Raw genomic sequence first — 18879 nt, 5'->3', positions numbered from 1 at the left:
GCTGGAGCCTGTGGCTGGGCATCCCTGAGCTCTTCTGATAGCCTGGCAGAGCTGACCTCACGCCGGGCAGGCAGGTTTGCATGCCAGAGAGAGCAGGGCATACGCACAAGGCTTTAGGTGTGCTTAGGTGGTGGCTTTCCAATGCAATTTCCCTCTCTACCAGTGTCTTCTCCCCCTGCACCAGCTCCCAGTGCACAGAAAGCACCTGTGGTCTTGCTGGCTCCCCTGGGTACACACACTGCATGAGCTGGTGCTGGGAATCCTTGGTGTGGACACGCAGTCCCTGCTCGACCTGCACATCCTTGGCCATGCAGGACCATACTGCACTCCTGGTGCTGAGCTTACCCCACAGTGGGGGATCAGGCCCAGCTCTGGGGGTACCCACTTCCTGGGAGGGAGGGAGCAGCGTGAGGCTGGAGCAGTGTTTTTATCAAGTTGCTGAAGAGGGAATAGCAGTGGCACTCATGGCAAGAGGCTCCAGGTCACCTGTTGCATATTTTTCAGTCTTGATAAGCATATCCTGAATGTTTCCAGCTCCTGGGCCCTGTGGGAATGCCAGGGAGGCGGGGATTAGTTGTGGCTCACCTCTGCCATGGGCAAGTTTTCTGGGTGAGCTTTGGCCATACAGGAGATCTTCTTCCAGGATGTGAAAGCAAAGTAGCCGTGAGCCAGGGAGCAAAGGCAGGAGCATTGCTTGCTGGGGGTTATCTGCCAATAATTGTCTCAGAGGCCGCTCCAGTGTGTGGATAAGGATGGGCTGGTGGGAGCTGGGAGCATCCTGTGCTGGCTATCAGGATAGCCTTGTCCCTCCTGCACTGGGAGAGAGGTGGCAGGAGTGCTTTGGGGGCTGGTGGCTCCTTGGGAGACTCTTCCTGGGACAGGAGTGCCTATGCTCTCTAGGATATAAAGCCAGAGAAGCCCCTGTGTCCTTCTTCAGTTTGCTGCATCCAGCCTGGTTTGTGCTTCATGCTGTGCCGTTGGGCTTTTTCCATCCCTTCCAATCAGTGGGGCCTCTCCAGCAAAGTTCAGAAAGTCCCTTTCCATGGAGTATCCCAGACGAGGTGGGGGGTTTTTGAGAGCTCTGCCCTTAGGTTGCATGCAGGGGATGTAGTGAGGACTTGGTTGGGCAGCAGCTTTTGGGGGAGTAGCCCTCCTGTACCAGTGCAAGTTTATGGAGCAGCTGTACCCACTTTGGACAGATGCTTCTCTGGGGCAGAATGAGCTGTGCCACAGATGCTGGGGCCCACACTGGTGTGGGGTGAGAGGTGTGGAGCGGGGTGAAGCTCACTTCCTTCTGCTGGGAGCTCTATAAAACCCAGTGCAGGCCATTGGGTGCAAAAGTGCTGCTTTGGTGTCAGAATGCAGGTTTCTTGTAAAATAAGTTGTGCCTGTGCATGGCTGCTTCTGTGTTTTTCTGCCTCTGCTAGCAGGAAGGCAGGCAGGGTCAGTGGATGCCCCTTGGTGTGGGGCAGCTGGGGTTGGTGGGGGTCTGGTGACCTCCACATTAAGTGTCTGCATGGCGTGTGGCACCTCTTGATGTGCTTTGGCAGGGGAAGGGGCTTCACGTGGAGTTTCTGTGTACTGCTTGGCAGTTTTGGGTGTGTATTGCCTTTTTTTCCCCCCCAGTCTTTAAATAAAAACACATTTTTGGCAGCTGGGTGTGGAAGGGGATGCCCAGGCAGGTCCAGCTGCAGAATGAAGGTCTGGAGAGTCAGGAAAGGTTGCAGCTGCAATAATCCCAGCCCCATGTGCACCTGTACCAGCAGTCACCTCTCCCCTGTGCTGTGAAGGCCTGGCTGTCAGGCACAGCCAGCAGCACGTTTCATAGTGGTGTGGGGTTCCTGCTGGCCCTGTGTGATGCAGCTCTGCAGGGCAGGCATCAGCCTGTAGAAGACCCTTTCGCTGCTGAGGCTTGCGCTGCAGTGAGCACTTGCCTCTGCTGCTGTGCTCCAGTTCACAAAAATACCCCCCAAAACCGAAACAACGCAGCAAACCCAAACCACATCTGAATTGTTGGGGTGTGGAGAAGGCTTCCTAGGCCAGGCTTAGAGCAGAAATGAGACTGGTCCCCTCTCACAGGGATGCAGGGATGTAGCTGTGAGGTGTGCTCAAAGTCTGGGTGAGAACCCTTGGGGGAGTGTGGGTTGGTTCCAGCAGCTCCCCTGGTGCCACGGTGCTGTCATTGCTCACTGCCCAGCAAGCCTTCCCCAGTCAGCACTGGTAAGCAGGGCCAGTGTCTCCACCCTCTGCTTGCTGGCCCAACCTTTACACCTGGCTGAAGGTTGACTGGTATGGCAGTGGGTGCTGGGGTTGTGGTTGCTCCTCTCCAGCCATCCGGCGGGCAGGTGGCAGTGGCGTCTGGAGGGTCCCCCCACCAGCTGCAGGTCTCTGCTACCAGGATGTGGGAACAAGGATTCACCTTTCTCTCCCCTTTTGTGGGCAGAGGTGGCAGTGCTTTACCTCCCTCTTCCCAGTGCTGGCTGGGTAGAGAGGCTCGGCTGCTGGAAGAGCAGTGGGTGGGGACCCACCTTGCTGCCCCAGACAGTGGGTGACAGTTGCCCGGAGGGGCTCTTTCTGTCCATGCTTTGAACTGCTCCACATCAGCACTTGCTGAGCCCTGCCCAGCTGTTCCCTTGTGGTGTTGCAGGTCGGTAGCAGCAGAGGTCTCAGCAGCCCTCACCTGAGCTGCCTGTGCAGGGGTTCGGGGTGGCTTTGGGAGCAGCTGGTGCCCTGCTTGCACCAGGTACACTGTCTAGACTCCCATATGGTGCCATAGCTCCTTCAGCTTTGTCCTCCCTCATGTGCTGGGACAGATGGGCTCGTGGGCAAGATGGGACAGGTTGTTGTTACCTCTCTTGACACTTACCAGTTGCAACTTGCTCAGTGCAAGGGGTTGGCTCAGGGCAGCTCCTGCCTGCACTGACCACCTATCTCCCCACAGAGTACAGCCGCTTCGAGTCCAAGATCCACGACCTGAGAGAGCAGATGATGAACAGCAGCATGAGCTCTGGCTCCGGCTCGCTCCGTACAAGTGAGAAGAGATCTCTCTATGTCCGGTAAGGCTCAGTCTTCTCTGCCTGCCCCCTTCCTACAGGCAGTTGGATGCGGATGGAATGGGTGCATCTCCACAGTGAGGGATGCAGGGTGAGGCTGTACACCTTGGGCCATGCTGCCACCTCTGTGACCAGGGGTTTTGGAGGCCAGGGAAGCAAGCGTGATAGATGCTGTGTGAAGTACAGAAGGTTCAGCAGGGAGAGTGGGCCTTTTGTGCTGGTTTGCCAGGGCTGAGAGCTCTGCGCTCAAGTGCCTCTTTCCAAAGGCTGCTCTGCTTTGAAAAGCACTGCTGCCAGCCCTGGGCAGCTGCTGGCTGGGCTACCCCACTGGGGACCACCGGGAAGCACCAGGCATCCAGCAGCACTTGGGGCACTCTTCTTGAACCACTCCCTGCTAACAGCTTCTCCCCATCCCCTCCTGCCACTTCTGCAGCAGGATCTGGCTGGAGGGAAGATGAGCTCTTAGGAGGATTATTGCTCTGAGCCCTCAATGCATTTTTGGTCCGGTGACAGGTGTGGGACAGGCAGGGATTAAGCAGCCGTGCAGCTCTAACTGCCTGCAAGTCCTGCACCGTCAGGGCAGCCTCTGCTTGCTGCCTGCCCACCACAGTGCAAGTGGGGTGACAGCTAATGAGTAATTTTAACTTGGTAATTAAAATCCTGTAAATCCTCACTCTGCACAGCCTGTTGCAGGTGGGGGTTGGCAGGAGATGCTTCTCCTTCCCCATGGGAAGGATGACAAGGGCTGAGGCTGCATCAGCCTCAGTCTGTGTCTCCTACTATGTAGCTGCTCCACACAGAGGGGCTTCAGGCTGTTGCTGGACCTGGTGCAAGCCCTGCCTTGCAGTAGTGGAGAGGTGCAGCTCTGGGTTCTTGCTTGTTTTAGCATCTTGGGGCTCTGTGTTGGGGGGGTAAAATGGGCTAGGCACCACGCTGAATAAGCATCATCATGCTAGTCCTGCCCTCGCTCCCTTGCTGTCTGGTGGACACCATTGTGGGTAGAGCAGGGTTTAGGCTGGGTCCAGCCTGAGTTGACTCTGTCAGTGTCCTGTTCCTTGCTTGGGTAGGTGCTGCACATACCAGGGCATGTCTGCAAGCCAGAGAGCTCTGCTGCACATGGGCTGCTTGTAGCATCTCACACATCTCGATGCATCCTTCCATGTGGCTTTGGTGGTCTCTGCAGTACTGTGTGCTCTCACATATACCTAGGAGGCTTCAGGTGGGAGCTGGGCAGCAACTTGTCCAGAGGGTGATCCCAGGGGAGAACTTTTCCTTAGCATGGCCCTTCCTGACCCTCCCTGGCTCAGGTGGCTGTGCATCCCGCAAACGTGCTTGCAAGAGCCACGGGGTGCCTGGGCTGCCCCAGCCCTTCTGGGCGGGGTAGTTTCGAGCACAGTTTACCTGAAACCAGCTGAGCTGCTGCGCTGCAGACAGGACATCAATTACAGGACCTGCTACCCAACTGCTTGAGTCAGCTTCATGAGGCTGTGCTGCATCCCACATGCAGTTGACAGGGCCAGAGCTCGGGACCCGAGCGCCTGCCAGAACCCGGTGGGGGTTGCTGGTGCTCACCGTTTGTGTTTTGGAGCTGCAGCTGCGCAGAAGGGGTGAGGCAGGTCCAAGAGCTGCCTGCGCTGCCCCAGGGCAAAGTCCACAGGCGCTGGGGCTGGGCTAGGTGGGGACAGGGTCAGGCGGGTGTTGTGTTTGGGCACTGGGAGGCCATGCTGTACCCCTGGCACTGCTCCCCTCCAGCTGAACTCGCTGCTCTCCTGGCTGCCTGTCTCACACTTCCGCTTTGAAGGCGTCTGGCTCCCACAGAGATCTTGCTGTGCCTGCCCTGGGATGCCCAGGGCTTGCTGCCGTAGGAGGCAGGGAGCTGCAGGCTCTGCAGGGCAGGGTGTGGGCAGGGTGCCCAGCAGCCCACCTCAGCTCAGAACCGGCCTGGCTAGTTAGTTCCCTGGGGCTGTGGCTCGTGCTTGGCTCCGGGCGGTGCAGGCCTCGCAGGGGCCTGCCTGCCACGCGCAGCCTTATCTTTTGGCCCAGAGCTGCCTGTGAGGGCTGTTTGCCACCAGCCAAAACGCCCTGTGCTGCTTTGCTGCTGGCTCCAGCGTGCTTGGGTGTGGAGGGACTCAGCAGAGAGCGGCCCTAGCCCTGAGCTGGCTGGCAAAGGGAGAGCAACCTGGTGCGTGGATGTACTGGGTCTAGTCCCAAAGAGCCTCCTTCAAAGAGCTGTGGAGCAGCCCCTCTTCTCCTCCTCCCCATGTGAGACTGGCCACCTTGACCCAGTCCCAAGTGTCTGGAAAGGTTCCATCGCCTGGTGCTTTTTTGGCAGTGCTGGAGCAGGGATCTGGCTGAAGAGATGCCCTCCCAGCTCTGCTGCTCTGTGGGGACTTGCACGTGGTCTCTTATCCTCCCATTTGCACTGTATGGTTTCAGACCCCCTTAGGAGTCCCTGCAGTGGATGGGAGGAACAGACAGAGCAGAGGCTCTCCCTCCAGGTTGAGGAAGGTTTGTTAGTGCCAGAATTAAACCAGCAGCCAGCCAGTGTTTGAGGTGCCAGGGCTTGTGTTGGGCCAGGGTGTCAGTGGAGCTGATGTCCCAGGAGGAAACACAGGTACTGTGCTGCTATGACTGTCCCCTTGGTTTGCTTTGTTGCAAAGTGGCTGTATCAAAGCAGACGTGGGTTGAGATCTGGCTTCAGTAGAAGGAGCTGCATGTGAAGCCGCCGAGAGCAGCTTGTGGGTACGGGTTGTAGTGCTGCGTGTGATAAAGTGTGAGCAGGAAGGGTACTGGTGCTCGTCTGGTTTAAAAGAAACCAACAAACCCTTTCTGTAGCTGGTTAGTTTAATACTGAAGATAAATTTAAACTAAATAAGCTGCTCTCAGGGGAAGTATTTAGGAGTCTGGAAAGGCTCAGTTTTAGCAGCAGATATGTATAAGCTCTGGTGTGTTCCTCATTCATGGATTTTTAGACTAATGTACCCCTGTAAAGCACATGCTCAAAGCTGCCTGTGTGACCACCCACCAGTAGTGAGGTTTGGTGTTCCTCATCCCTCTCCTCAACGCTGCAGGTGCTGGGGAGGGATAGTGAGGAGCAGCCCAGCACCCCAGCTCCCCACAGCCCTTCCTACATGCTGCTGCTTTCTTGAGGCCATGTGAACTTCTGCTTGCTAACCACAGCTACCTTTTGCACTCCTGTGGTTTGTGTGCCTCTCACGGCTCGGCTCAAGAGCAAGTTGTTTTGGAGCACCGCTGCTATTCCTGTATCAAACACTTTGGGGCTTGTGTTGAGCCTGACAGCAGGAAGGGTGTGCTGGTGGCTGCACGGTGCCATTTGCCTCGGCAGGAGGCTTCCCCAAAGTTTGGGTTTAAATCCTTCCAAGCTATGAAGGTGGCAGTCCCCCGGGAGGTCAGCAGTGCTGGCTGCCCAACCTGCATGGCTGTACTCAGGAAAGGCATTGCTCTTCTCTCTGCTCCTCCACAGAGCCCTGTTTGACTATGACCGGACCCGGGACAGTTGCTTGCCCAGCCAAGGGCTCAGTTTCTCTTATGGGGACATCCTGCATGTCATCAATGCCTCGGATGATGAGTGGTGGCAAGCCAGGCTTGTCACGCCCCACGGCGAGAGCGAGCAGATCGGGGTCATCCCCAGCAAGAAGAGGTGAGTATCTGTCAGCAGGAGCTCTCATGTGGCACCTCCTGGAACTCCCCAGCCCCTGTGAGCCTTGCAGCCCTTGGGTGCTCAGGGTGGGATTTCCTTGTGGTCCCAGCCCACCTGCCTCTCCATGGCTGTGCCTCAGGAAGGGCACCATGGCTGCAAGCTGGGGCTGTGTTTAGGTCTCCTTGTCTGATTCTGTGCTCTCTAAATTTGAGTGAGACTCCAGGTGAGCGGGGCAGCGCTCAGCTCCCTCTGTGGTCCCCATAGGAATGGAGAGTCGGTCTGGGACTCTTTAAGTGAGAGCCAAGTCACAGCAATGACTGTGAGCTGCTCCTTGTGTCCTCCTGACAGCCTGCGTAGCTCTACGAGCCAGGTCACATGAGATAGGAAGGCACAGGGAGTGGAGGAACTGGCTGCCACTGCCTTCAAGCCTGTAGACCCAGACTCATCTCTGTCCTCTACCCCTCCCCTGCTGGGAAGGCTGGCTTGTCTCTTCTGCTCCTGCAGACACTGGCCTTGGCCAGACCCCAGGCAGGCTCCACCTTCATCCCTCTCTGGGAAGGAGCTGCCCTTCACTAGCAGAGCTGCCACCTGAGGGTGTGCAGAGCAGCCTGGTGACACAAGTGGGCACGGCAGAGGGTGTTTGCACAAGACTAGTGGCTTTTTCTCCCCTTTAACTTCTATTCAGGGTGGAAAAGAAGGAGAGAGCACGATTGAAAACAGTGAAGTTCCACGCCAGGACTGGCATGATTGAGTCCAACAGGGTAAGTGCTGAGCTGGGGCTCAGCGGGGTGCCTGGAGCTAGTGGGGGCAGGATGAGTCCCAGCAGCTAGAGCTCCTGGTGGGGTGGCTGGAGCAATCCCAAAGTGAAGAACAGCACAACTGGACCTTCCCCAGGCTCACATCTGCTTGGCACGAATCCTCCATGACTGTGCAGGGGGTGGACAGGGGAACCCAGAATGGTGCAAAGGTTCTGGGGAAGGACCTCTGGTTGGAGTGGTGGGGGAGCAGAGCCCATCCTACTGCAGCGCTGGCTGGGAGCTGACTGCAGGCAGCTTGTGCAGGTGCAGATAGCTGCCCTCAACCCTCCCATGGAGAACTTGGCAAGTAGAGAAGGAAGGGAGAGTATCCTGGCTACCCCTGCAGAGCTGCTGATTGCCTCCTCAGCTTCCCAGCATCCATGCCACATGGTTTGTTTTTTTCCACACTTAATTTTCCCCCCCCCCCCCTGCATTACAGTTCTCATGTAATCTCCATGACTTCATTTGAGGATAACTGCCCTGCCACAGCTCCTCATTGTCTCTTCATTTTACGTTTTCCCACGTGCATTAAAGCCATTGTTTTTTCTGTCCTCCTCTCCACCTCCCTGTTCTTCAGTCCATCAAAACGAAACATAAAAAGAGTTTCCGCCTCTCTCGAAAGTTCCCATTTTACAAGAGCAAAGAGAACCTGGCCCAGGAGAGCAGCGGACAGGAACGTAAGTAGCAGCTGGCCAGAGAGGGTAACCCTCAGCTCCCTTGCCTTGAGTGGAGAGATTTGGCACATTTCCATAGCCAGGGGTCCTGGCGTGTGCCCGTGTTTGGGTCTGTGCTCCACAGTTAATGCCAGCAGCTAGGGACAAACAGAGCTTGCAATGGAAGCAGCAGCTGGAGGCTGGTGCTCTCTTCTCTCTCTCTTTCTCTCCCCCTCTCTCATGTTCAGTGTCTTCATCCTTTCATCTGACTTTTCACCCACCCAACCCCCTGCTCTGCCTCCCCGTCCTCTCCCCTCTCTGCTGTGGGCTCTGCTCCCTCCCTTTGCCTGCCAAGGGCTGCTCACCTCCAAGCGAGGGGCTGGCCACTTCCTGCAGAGCTGCTCCTGTCCCTGTCAGGACCGAAGGCCTGGAGAGGTCTCAGCTGTGTTCCCCATCTCCCCCAGAAGTGATTCTCAGCTGGGTGTTGCTGTCTGAGAGCCCTTCCCACAGGTTATGCCCCACAGGCATGGGGAAGCCATCCCCTTTCTGGGGGAGCTGCCTGCCTGCAACTGAGTTGCTTCTTTGTTAGCTGGCTGCAGATGTTGGGGTGGGGGGGGTGTCCCCACTTCTCACCTGGCAGCACTCAGCAGCTCCAGGTGAAGGCAGGGTCTTCAGCTTGCTGCCTCACATCCTAGTGGGAGCTGGAGCTGCTTGCCAAACGCAGCCCCTCATCCTTCCAAATGCTAAACTGCATCCACTCCTTTGGGAAGTGTTTGGAGAGGTACAATCCCCACACCTTGGGGAAGAGGTGGGCAAGGCAGAGCAGTGTCTCTGCCCTGGTGACACTGCAGTGAGCACATCCCCTCCCCACTGGTGGCTCTCCTGGGCATGATGCAGTGGCAGGAGGTTGATGGTGGCCTGTTTGAGGGGATGCCTGCATCCTTCTGCTGTCTGTGCCTGGCCGGCACTGGCTTAACAACCAGTGTGAGCCCATGGTGAAAGTGAAGTCTGTGTATCTGGGTATCAGTCCCTGGACATGGCTCTGTGGTGGAGCTGACAGCTTGGTGGGACACTGCTCATGACCAGCACTGCAGCATAGTGACACATGGCACAGGGATGGGGCAGCTGATGCCCTTCACCAGTCCTTGTTACAGACCCACAGCTCCGTTGCTCTGCTGCTGTCCATCCCAGCGTGCAGTGAAGGTCTTTCCCCTGTGTTTCCACAACCCCTGCAAGCACTGGAGTGTGAGTGGCTAGCACACGTAGGTGAGGAGAAACACAGTCCTCTAACTCCTGTCAGGGGACCAACTGTGCTGTGCCTGCCCCTGGAGTGGCTGTGCTGTTTGCATCCTGCCAGTGCCCCCCAAAAGGCATCCCAGAGGCACTGTCACCCGATGTGCTAGCAGCTTGGGGCTAGAGCCACCCAGTGCCAGCAGATGCTGCAATGGCTGCCCTGCCCTCCCCAGACCCAGGGTAGCCCTTGGGGACTCTTTGGCAAAGAGGATGAGCTTGGTGGGGGTGTCCAGCTGCACAAGGTGAGATGTTGGCAGTGGGCTGATGGCATCAGCTCTGAAAACATTTAACCTCACTTGCAGTTGCAGCTCTGAGCCGTTCTGCACTCCTGTCACTAATGCTGGTCTGGCTCTGTCTCCCCCACCCCTCTGACTGCCCTCTCCTGCGCTCTCTTCTCTCCCCCTCTTCCCCTTGCTGTCTGTGAAATCAGGACTTCCCTGGGTTAAGTGACGATTATTATGGAGCAAAGAACCTGAGTAAGTGGAACTTTGATGCGCCGTTCACGTTCCATTGCTGGCATGCCGGTGGCGCCGGGGGATGGCTGGGCTGCAGCTGGGGCAGCTGCGCTTCTCCGGGGTGCGGCTGGAGGAGCCCCGGGGTGCTGCTCCTCTGCCAGGGAACCCGCTTGGCTGCTGGCGGAGGCTGCCTGGCTTGGCAAGGTGCTGCAGCTGCTGCACGTGGGAGGGGATGGGGATACGTGTGGGGATGTTGGCTGTGCCCTGAGCGCACCCCGCTGCGGGCTGCCCAGCATGGGCTGTGCCCCCTCCTCCTGCTCCTCGCTGGGCTGGCTGCTGGCCTAGTCCCAAGAGACTCAGAGCCTGTGTGGGTGGGAGGTGGCCGTGACCGCAGCAGGTCCCCTCTGTGTGGGGTGGGTGACTGGTTTTGGAGTGGTGCTGCTTTCCTCTGGGGCAGCATGTACCCAGAGTTGCATAGTGATGCTGGCAGCAGCCTTGGCTCCCCAGCTGTGGGTGAGTCCCCTGCCAGGCTCCACGGCCCCCCAACCAGTGCGGAGCCTGACTGGGGGCAGACCTGGGCCAGCAAACCTCTTGGGTGGTCACAGCACTGGGATCAGCCTGAGCAAGCAAAGCCCCAAACTCTGTCCCGTCCTGTCACTGTTTTACCTCTGTGAGTCCCTCCCCAGAGGCAGGTCCCCCAGTCCCCACACCAGCACGGAGCCATGCCCTTCCCTGCGCTGTGTGCACGCCGCACTCGCTTCCCCTGCCAGCACCTTCCTCCCCACACACTCCACCTTCCCTGCCTCAGACTGGGGAGCCCAATGTCTCTGTGCCTGCCCGTGCCTGCCAGGTAGCCCCTTCCTGGCATCCCTGCCTTCTTCCAGGGTAGCCAAGCATCCCCCTGCATGTCCCCAGTTTCCCAGCAAAGGACCAGGGATGCTGTCCTGCCCATGGTGTCTGGGCTTGTCGCAGCAGGTGCTAGTGGGTGGTTTTTTTGGGAGGCCAGTGCTGCCCTGCCCGGGCTGGGTGACAGCCAGGGTGCCTCCATCCCTTCCACCTGTGTTCCTTCTGAAAGGGGTGTCTCTGGTTGCTTTGCAGAGGGCGTGACATCAAACACCAGTGACAGTGAGAGCAGTTCCAGTAAGTGTGTTTCTCCTGCCCCTGTGCGTGTACGTGTGTGTATGTGTGCATGTTCTGGCAATTCCACCTTGTCTCAGTGGTGGCTCTGTTCAGAGGCTGGTCCCAAGATGCTGCAGCCATTTCCCTCCTTGGGGTGGGCCTGTAAGCATGGGGAAGGGGGCTGGGGAGCGGGAGTGAACCTCTCTGCTTCCCTGCTCTCTCCTGGCTGCAGGGCTCTGCTCCAAGGCTGGGCAGTGGGCTCCCAGTTCATGGTAGTACCCCACTCTCCATACTTGCTGTATAGAGGCCAGGTCTGTAGCATAGGTGGCTCCTGGAGCCCCCAAGCCTGTACAACAGCACAAGGGGTTCAGCTGCTCTCTTTATCTCCATTGGGGCCCCAAAGTATCTGCAGCATATCTGTCATCCCCCTGACAGGGAGGCTGGTGTATCTCAGTGGGCCCTGAGGCCACAGCAACGGAGAGGGAAGAGGTTTGACCCAGAGCCAGGACATGAGTAATTAATGTGGGTCAAGGACTAGTAACTGCATGTCCATCATGCTTCACTTCCAGGCTGGCACTATCATGCCACCAGCAGAAGTGTCCCTAGGGCTGTGGGAGGCTGGTGGGGGCAGGAGTCAGCCCCTCATGGGTGTGGAGGAGCTGGAGAGGTACTGTGAGTGCTCACCTGCCTCTCCCTGGCTCTGTTGCAGAAGGACAAGAGGACACCATCCTGTCGTATGAGCCAGTGACGCGGCAAGAAAGTAAGTCCTGGGGCTGAGCTGCCCTGTGCTCCAGCACAGGCACCTGTGTCCCCAGGGCAGCCAGGGCAGCCAGTGTGCCCTCTCCCCCTTCTCCCCCTTCCTCTACCATACCGGCACACTGCTGGGGAACACACGTGGAGCTTCTTGTCTGTTGTGTGCAGCAGGGCCTGCACACCACCTCCTGGGGCTTTCCCTGGCCTTGGTCACCCCTTTTTAATCAGCAGAAAAGACTTGTGGCCTGGCCTGCAAGACCAAGGGTGAGATTCAGAGCTAAAATTGAGCTGAGGACAGCTGAGGAGGGGCTACAAAGATGATTAAGGGCATGGAGCATCTCCCCTGTGAGGAAAGGCTGAGTGAGCTGGGACTGTTCAGCCTGGACAAAAGAAGACTAAGGGGGAGGACCTTGTTAATGTTTATAAATATCTTAAGTAGGGGATGCGGAGGGAATTAACCAGCCCCTTTTCAGTGTCTGTGGAGACAGAACAAGGGGCAATGGGTGCAAGTTGGAGCACAGGAAGTTCCGCACTAAGTGAGGAGCCCTGGGACAGGCTGCCCAGGGGGTGTGGAGTCTCCTTCTCTGGAGAGATTCCAGACCTGTCTGGATGCCTATCTGTGCAATATGAGCTGGGGAGCTGCTTTGGCAGGGGGGTTGGACCTGATGATCTCTCAAGGTCCCTTCCAACCCCTGTGATTCTGTGATTATCCAGCAGGCTGCAGGCTAGGGAGCTGCTGTGGAGCAACCCCCCAGGCTCAGTGTTTAACCCTAAAAGATGCTCAGTCCCTGCAGACCCTTTCACGGGCTGAATAGCCCCAGCCTCAGTGGTCTCTCTTTGCCAGAAGCTGGATCAGACTCTGAGGCTCCCATTGCTCCCCCAGCCCCATGGCATCCTCGCCTAGTCATCCTGATTGTCCAGCTCCTCCTTCAAACAAGGGAGCAGCTTCACTGAGCTGCAACCCCAGAGATTCTTTCCTGGGGCTGCTCAGATGGTTTGGGCCAGATGGGAAGGTGATGTTGACTGTGACCAGGAGGTGACAAACTCACAGAGAGGAGGCACGTTTTGGTTCCCTGTGTGAGCAGGAACACACGCTGCCAGCACGGAGAGGTCGGATTGAGGCCACGAGTGGCCATAGGGTCGGCTGCCTGCAGCACAGGCTGGGACTCAGGTTGTGGCTCTTGTTCACAGTTCACTATGCGAGGCCAGTGATCATCCTGGGGCCAACAAAGGACCGGATTAACGATGACCTCATCTCCGAATTCCCACATAAATTTGGTTCCTGCGTGCCACGTAAGTCCCAGCTGGTGCTTGGTGCCCTTGCTGGAGGGAAGGGCTCTGCTACTTTCAGGGTCAAGCCCACAGCACGGGACGAAGTTTGGGAAGATGGGTGGGTATCCTGTCTCCCAGGAGGCTTGGTGTGCATCCCTCCGAGCTCATTTGTGACACCTGCTCTCCTGCAGACACCACCAGGCCTCGGCGTGACAACGAGGTGGACGGACAAGACTACCACTTCGTTGTATCCCGCGAACAGATGGAGAAGGACATCCAGGACAACAAGTTCATAGAGGCTGGGCAGTTCAATGACAACCTCTACGGGACCAGCATTCAGTCAGTGCGGGCAGTGGCGGAGAGGGTGAGTGTCGGGCAACATTCCTGGGGCCGGGAGCAGTTCCCCTCCTCTCCTCAGGTTGTTAACAAAGGGCTGTAACCGCAGTAAGCAAACATGACAGGAGCCTCTCCTCCTTTTGGGAGTCCTGCCAAGCCACATGGCTGCTTCTGTCAGCCACGTTACTCCACCTCAGTGTCCTCTGTCCTCCTGAAAGCCTGGCAGTGGCAGCACCTGCCTCGTGCTCAGGAGCTCGCTGGGCAAGGGTGCCTGACTGCGCTCCCTGGAGCAGCAGCGTTTCCTGTGGAGCACTGCAGTGTACCCACAGCTTGACACTGTTTTGTGTGTCAGATGCTCCTTTGCATTGCTGCTGCCCAGCCCTGAGCAGGTGGGAATAGGCGGCCTCTGGGAGTTGCCTTGTGTCTCAGGGTGGCTTCTCTCTTGTAAGCACATCTTTAACAAGCAAGCTGGTTTCTGCAGGGAGTAGGCGGTGTGGGTAGGTCTGATCTCCATTGTCTCCTTTCCAGGGGAAACACTGCATCCTGGATGTGTCTGGCAATGCTATCAAGAGGTTGCAACAAGCACAACTTTATCCCATTGCCATTTTCATCAAACCAAAATCCGTCGAAGCTCTCATGTAAGTGCCGCGCCGCGTGCTCTGCGCCTCTCCAGGGCGAGCGGCTCCGCTGTGTCGGGGGTGTGTATAGGTGCTGCCTCTGCTTTTTAGGAAGCAGCAGAGCTTGCTGGTGCTGAACGTGTCCCTGGTTAAGAGGACCTGGGCCCGTTGTTCTCTCTGTGATGTCCCTCCATATCTAATGCCATGGTACATCCAGGCTCCAAGGATCGCCCTGGCTTAAAGCCCTGCCCTTTGTTTGCCCTAAAAAGGATTATCCATGGGAAATCTAAAAATGCTTCCTGATGTAACCTGCTCACCTGGGCCCTGAATCCAGCCAGGAGAGTTTCTGATAGCCTGCAGTGGTGGATCACAGCTGGATGATAACTGAGCCAGGACAGCTCTGGGGAGCAGAGAGGAGACATTTCCTCTGTGCCTAAGGGTGAACTTCTGCCTATCCTGCTGCTGACAGTGTGTGTTCCTGCCCTGGGGAGCCCAGGCTGGAAAGTGTGTAAGGGCTGAGTTGCGCTTGTAATATTCTCTTGGAAGTGTTATCTGGGAGGAGATTCAGTAGCTAGAGATGGACTTTGAGATCAGAAGAGACTTTCCTGGCACTGAGGGGACTGGGAAAATCCCTTCTCAAGCCAGAAGGCATCAAATTGCCTGTTTGGGTGTTGGTGAAGATGCGGGAACCAAGCAAGAAGGATGTTGACAGGCTCTGGAGAAGCAGGGAAAGTTCTGCAGTAGTCTTGCAAATTCTGAGGTCTGGATTTGAGTCTGTGCTATGGTGAAAGGTGTGGGGGAGGTGGTGGTGATGGGAAGGACTGTTGGAAGCACAGATGAAGTACCAAGGCATCAAAGAGCATGTGGAGAAGGGTCCTGCCCTTGAGAGAGCCAAGGGTTCTGCACAGTTCCCTTTCCTGCTGTGCAGAGGCTTCCCTTAGCTCCACGGGATATTTCTGCTCCTGTTCACTGTGAGGAGGAAGAGCCAAGTCTCTGTTTTCTGTCTGTGGCAGGGAGATGAACCGGAGACAGACGTACGAACAGGCCAGCAAGGTCTTTGACAAAGCCACGAAACTTGAGCAGGAGTTTGGAGAGTATTTTACAGGTGAGTGTCCTGAGCAGCCTTCTATCTGATTCATTCTGTTTTTCCAGCTGGCAGCTGTGACCTCTCTACCAGCACTGTCCTACTTGTAGGGTCATGGGAAAGCATCCATCAAAGCAAGAAAGAAGTGGCACTTTGCCAGCAGGGCTCTGCAGTGGGAATGCTCCACGATCAGTGGATGAGAGTAAACCAGCTCTGGAGAAGGAGACGAGTTGCTGGGTGGGGTTTTCCAAGTTTGTGAAAGCTGATTGCCAACTTAGTAAGGAAAAACCCCGAGGCAAGGGAAGTGTAGGAGAGATTCGGGGTGCTGGGAGGCTGCAGGAGATAGAATTCCCTGCACAGGGAGAAGGGGGGATTTTTGGAAAGAGAAGAGTGATTTTAAAGAGGGAATGTACAAAATAGTGACCCACGTGGTACAGGCTGTGCTGAGGAATTGCAAAATATCCTGGAAAAAAGACTGGAAGAGTGGCTGGCTTCTTTCATAGTCTTTGCTGAGGAGCCAGTGAGGGGCTGCCTGGCACTTGGTGCCTGCGGAGGCGAGCTGCTGGTGACACAAACATCCTCCTGCACTGCAGAACTGATGTTTATAACGGGCTTAATTCTGGATAATCATGGGCAGGCAAAAAGGCAGAGAAGCTGGTTGTGCATCTTCCTCCCAGTGCAGTAACTGTCTCTTCTAAACTTGAGGAGTTACAGTCCTGCCTAACACTGTGCTACCCACCTAACAGCTACTGGGAAACATCCCAAGCAGAAACCTTCCCAAAAATGGATCCCAGCAGAGTGTTGCGTGGGTACCAACAGTGTAAAAGTTTTCCCCAGACCTCCTGTCCTGTGCAGCAGCCCCAGAGCTGCCAGCTGCTCTTTCAAGGAAGGTGTGAAGGAAGTATGTGCTGTGGTTTTGCAGACCCTCAGCATTTCACTATGTGCTTGAATGATGAGTGTGAAGCTGACCCGAGGAAGGAACACTCTTGGCCAGAACCCATTGCTTAGTGGCCAGAGAGATGGTCGCAGTAGCAAGGTCTGTGCCAGGAACGTCTAGTGAGGGAACAAAGATATTGAAGGATCATAGAATCATAGAATGGCATGGGTTGGAAGGGACCCCAAGGATCATAGAGCTCCAACCCCCCTGCCACAGGCAGGGACACCAACCTCCAGGCCTGGAGCTACACAAGGCTGCCCAGGGCCCCATCCAACCTGGCCTTGAACACCTCCAGGGACGGGGAATCCACCACCTCTCTGGGCAGCCTGTTCCAGCACCTCACCACTCTTTCTGTAAAAAACTTCCCCCTAATATCTAATCTAAACCTTCCCTCCTTTAGCTTTAGTCCATTTCCCCTTGTCCTGACATTATCTCCTCTTTAAAAAGTTGAATACCCTCAGGATGGTCCTGGCTGGGCTGCAGAGGCAGGTTGAAATTCCTAGGAAGCTTTGGCCCTCCATGTGCATCGTCTCCCTCTGATGTAGGAAGCACAGTGAAGAGTTTCATGTTGCAGTTCACACCAAGCAGCGAGCCTGTCGCTGGTCTCTGGGCAGGAGCTGCTGCTGGGAGTGGCAGCCATAAGCTGGTCCTTTCCAGCATTACAGCGCTGTGATTCTCACCCCACAGCAGGAGAAGCAACAAACCTGAGCCCTCAGCAGCCAACCTGAGGGGATGAACAAACACCTGGGGGTACGTGCTCAGTGCACCCCAGCCGATCCCCATGGGGCCTCCCCACTCCCCGGGGCAGTGCCGGGCCGCTGCCCACAGCCTTGGTGTGGTGGTGTGACACAGTTTGCAAAGCTGATTAGCAGCAGTTGCAGAGAACCCAGCCAGGCTGTGGGTCACACGTGCACACAAGGAGCTCTGCCAGTGTGGGATCAGCTTTTGCTAATCCCCTTGGACATTCTGGGTTAACCCTCCGTGTCACCACGCACCTGTTAGAGCCCCTTTGACATGGGTTGTCTTGTTTGTTGTTGGCTCCACCACAGCAGCCTTTTTGGTGCTGAAGTTGATGGCAAGGGGGGGCAGGGTGCTGCCTGATGCTCAGGTCTTGCTTGTTCTGTCCTCTTCCAGCCATCGTACAAGGAGACTCTCTTGAAGAGATTTACAGCAAAATCAAACAGATCATCGAGGACCAGTCCGGGCACTACATCTGGGTCCCATCCCCAGAGAAACTCTGAAGACGCCCTCAACCTGCTTCCCTGTGAGAAGATCTCTGAAGTCCCACCCCACCCAAGCCCTCTGCCCCAAGGGGGATATGAAAACTATTCCTGCCCCCTTTTTTAGATTGTCGCAAAATTGAGTTTTTTAGTCCTGTTTCTTCTGTTGGGATGAACTCATTCATCACGTGACTGTTCCCACCGTTCCTGCATGGACCTTCCCACTGCTCCATTAGAGACAGAAGAGAACCCATTCAAGGTCGTTTTTTTATTATTATGATTATTATTATTATTATTATTATTATTAACAACTAAACCAAGAATCAAGATGGGAGGAGGGCAGCTAAGGACTAACGCAAGAAACAAACGAAACAAGGGACTCTGGGCACACGAGCTGGCATCAGAGCTCCAGGGGCATTTTTCCAAGTGTGACTGACTGTCTAGAAGCTCCAAACAGTGCGACAGAAAGGCAGCAGAGATCATTTTATTTATCTGTATATGTAATTTATATATAATATATAGAGAGATATTATATATATATTATATATATATATGTATGTGGACTAGGAAACCTGAGGGACCTCTCTTATAAAGTATTGTATTATTGCAAGGATCTTTCAGTTTCTCTGTCCCAACCGCTGGGCGTAGGGAGTCCACTTGGGCAGGAAGAGCTCAAAAAGGTACCAGGTGCTTCGGAAGTGTCTCCGGGTAGGTCCAGCCTCCTGCTCGCTGCCCCGGGTCGGTGAGGTGGAGCAGAGACTGATGCAGAATGGACCAGAGGTCCAGAATAACACAGCAAGGAGCAGCAGCTGATGGAAGTGAGGCCAGGAGCCAGAGACAGCAGGAGGCTGCAGAGCGAGAGAATGGATGATACTACATATTAAATTGCACATTGTTTTACACACCACCTTATGTGTTTGCATGAGAGGTTTCCTTTTGGTTCTATTTTTTTAAGCTGATTTTAAACCAAAACCATGTTGTGTTGCTGTGTTGGCTTTTTTTTTTTCCATTATTCCATTTTTCTCTTGTTAATAATGAACTGAATGGGTATAAAAAAAATCCAGTTTTTTAACTTATTTTTTAAGCTGGCTCTATTGTAAATAGACTCTAGATCTGCAGTGTTTAGTTAGGAAACACTCTACTGGCCACATAGAACAAACTACTCGCTGTCCTGTGTTGCTGTGGAAGACCTGGGATGTTGGGCTGGCCCTGTACCTGCGGGTGCTGGTGCAGAGACCCGTTCTGGCTTATGCTGATGTTCCCTTTGCAGCAGTCGCTGGCTGGAACAGCCCCTCGCTGTGCCTTGGATGGATGCTGACACTCTTCTAAATCAAACAGAATTGAAAAACTTCCTCCCCCTCTTCCCCACTCAGTCCCTGGCTCTGCTGTGTGATGGGTGTGGCTTTCCCAGGGGAAAAGCCACCGTCCCAGCACAGCAGGGACCTTGCCTGCTCCTCTAGGAGATAGGGCTTGGCAGGTGAATGCAGGGCCAGCTCCCTGGTTCTGGCTCTGCCCTGTGTGTGTGAATCTTCTCTCTGAACCTTGGCTACTCCCTTTCTCAAGGTCACTTTAGAAAACCAAACGCAGCACCTTGTGCTTGTGGGTAGAGGGATGCAGAGCTGCACCCAT

At 55.6% G+C, this 18879-nt stretch overlaps 1 protein-coding gene across 4 annotated transcripts in view; it reads left to right on the top strand.

Annotated features, from left to right (window-relative positions):
* DLG3 (discs large MAGUK scaffold protein 3) overlaps positions 1 to 18303 on the top strand; it is a gene marked incomplete at its 5' end in the record, with an annotated part of 51481 nt that extends 33178 nt beyond the window's left edge. The window contains 11 exons of one of the 4 annotated variants that reach the window (XM_084269290.1): positions 2942 to 3056; positions 6538 to 6714; positions 7400 to 7475; positions 8089 to 8188; positions 11011 to 11052; positions 11741 to 11791; positions 12976 to 13077; positions 13248 to 13420; positions 13921 to 14030; positions 15023 to 15114; positions 17165 to 18303. In XM_084269290.1, the coding sequence (XP_084125416.1) occupies positions 2942 to 3056; positions 6538 to 6714; positions 7400 to 7475; positions 8089 to 8188; positions 11011 to 11052; positions 11741 to 11791; positions 12976 to 13077; positions 13248 to 13420; positions 13921 to 14030; positions 15023 to 15114; positions 17165 to 17271 (1145 nt within the window). In that variant the 3' untranslated portion in view covers positions 17272 to 18303. Of the gene's footprint in view, positions 1 to 2941; positions 3057 to 6537; positions 6715 to 7399; positions 7476 to 8088; positions 8189 to 9887; positions 9934 to 11010; positions 11053 to 11740; positions 11792 to 12975; positions 13078 to 13247; positions 13421 to 13920; positions 14031 to 15022; positions 15115 to 17164 lie in introns of those variants that run through there. The other 3 variants (XM_084269292.1, XM_084269291.1, XM_084269293.1) reach the window with 3 other exon arrangements.
* Between the last annotated feature and the right edge of the window lie 576 nt (positions 18304 to 18879).

Source organism: Gallinula chloropus, assembly GCF_964237585.1.
Source record: "Gallinula chloropus genome assembly, chromosome: 11".
Classification (NCBI taxonomy): Eukaryota; Metazoa; Chordata; class Aves; order Gruiformes; family Rallidae; genus Gallinula; species Gallinula chloropus.
Note: the sequence above shows the minus strand (reverse complement) of the source record. Positions and strands in the feature narration are given on the sequence as shown.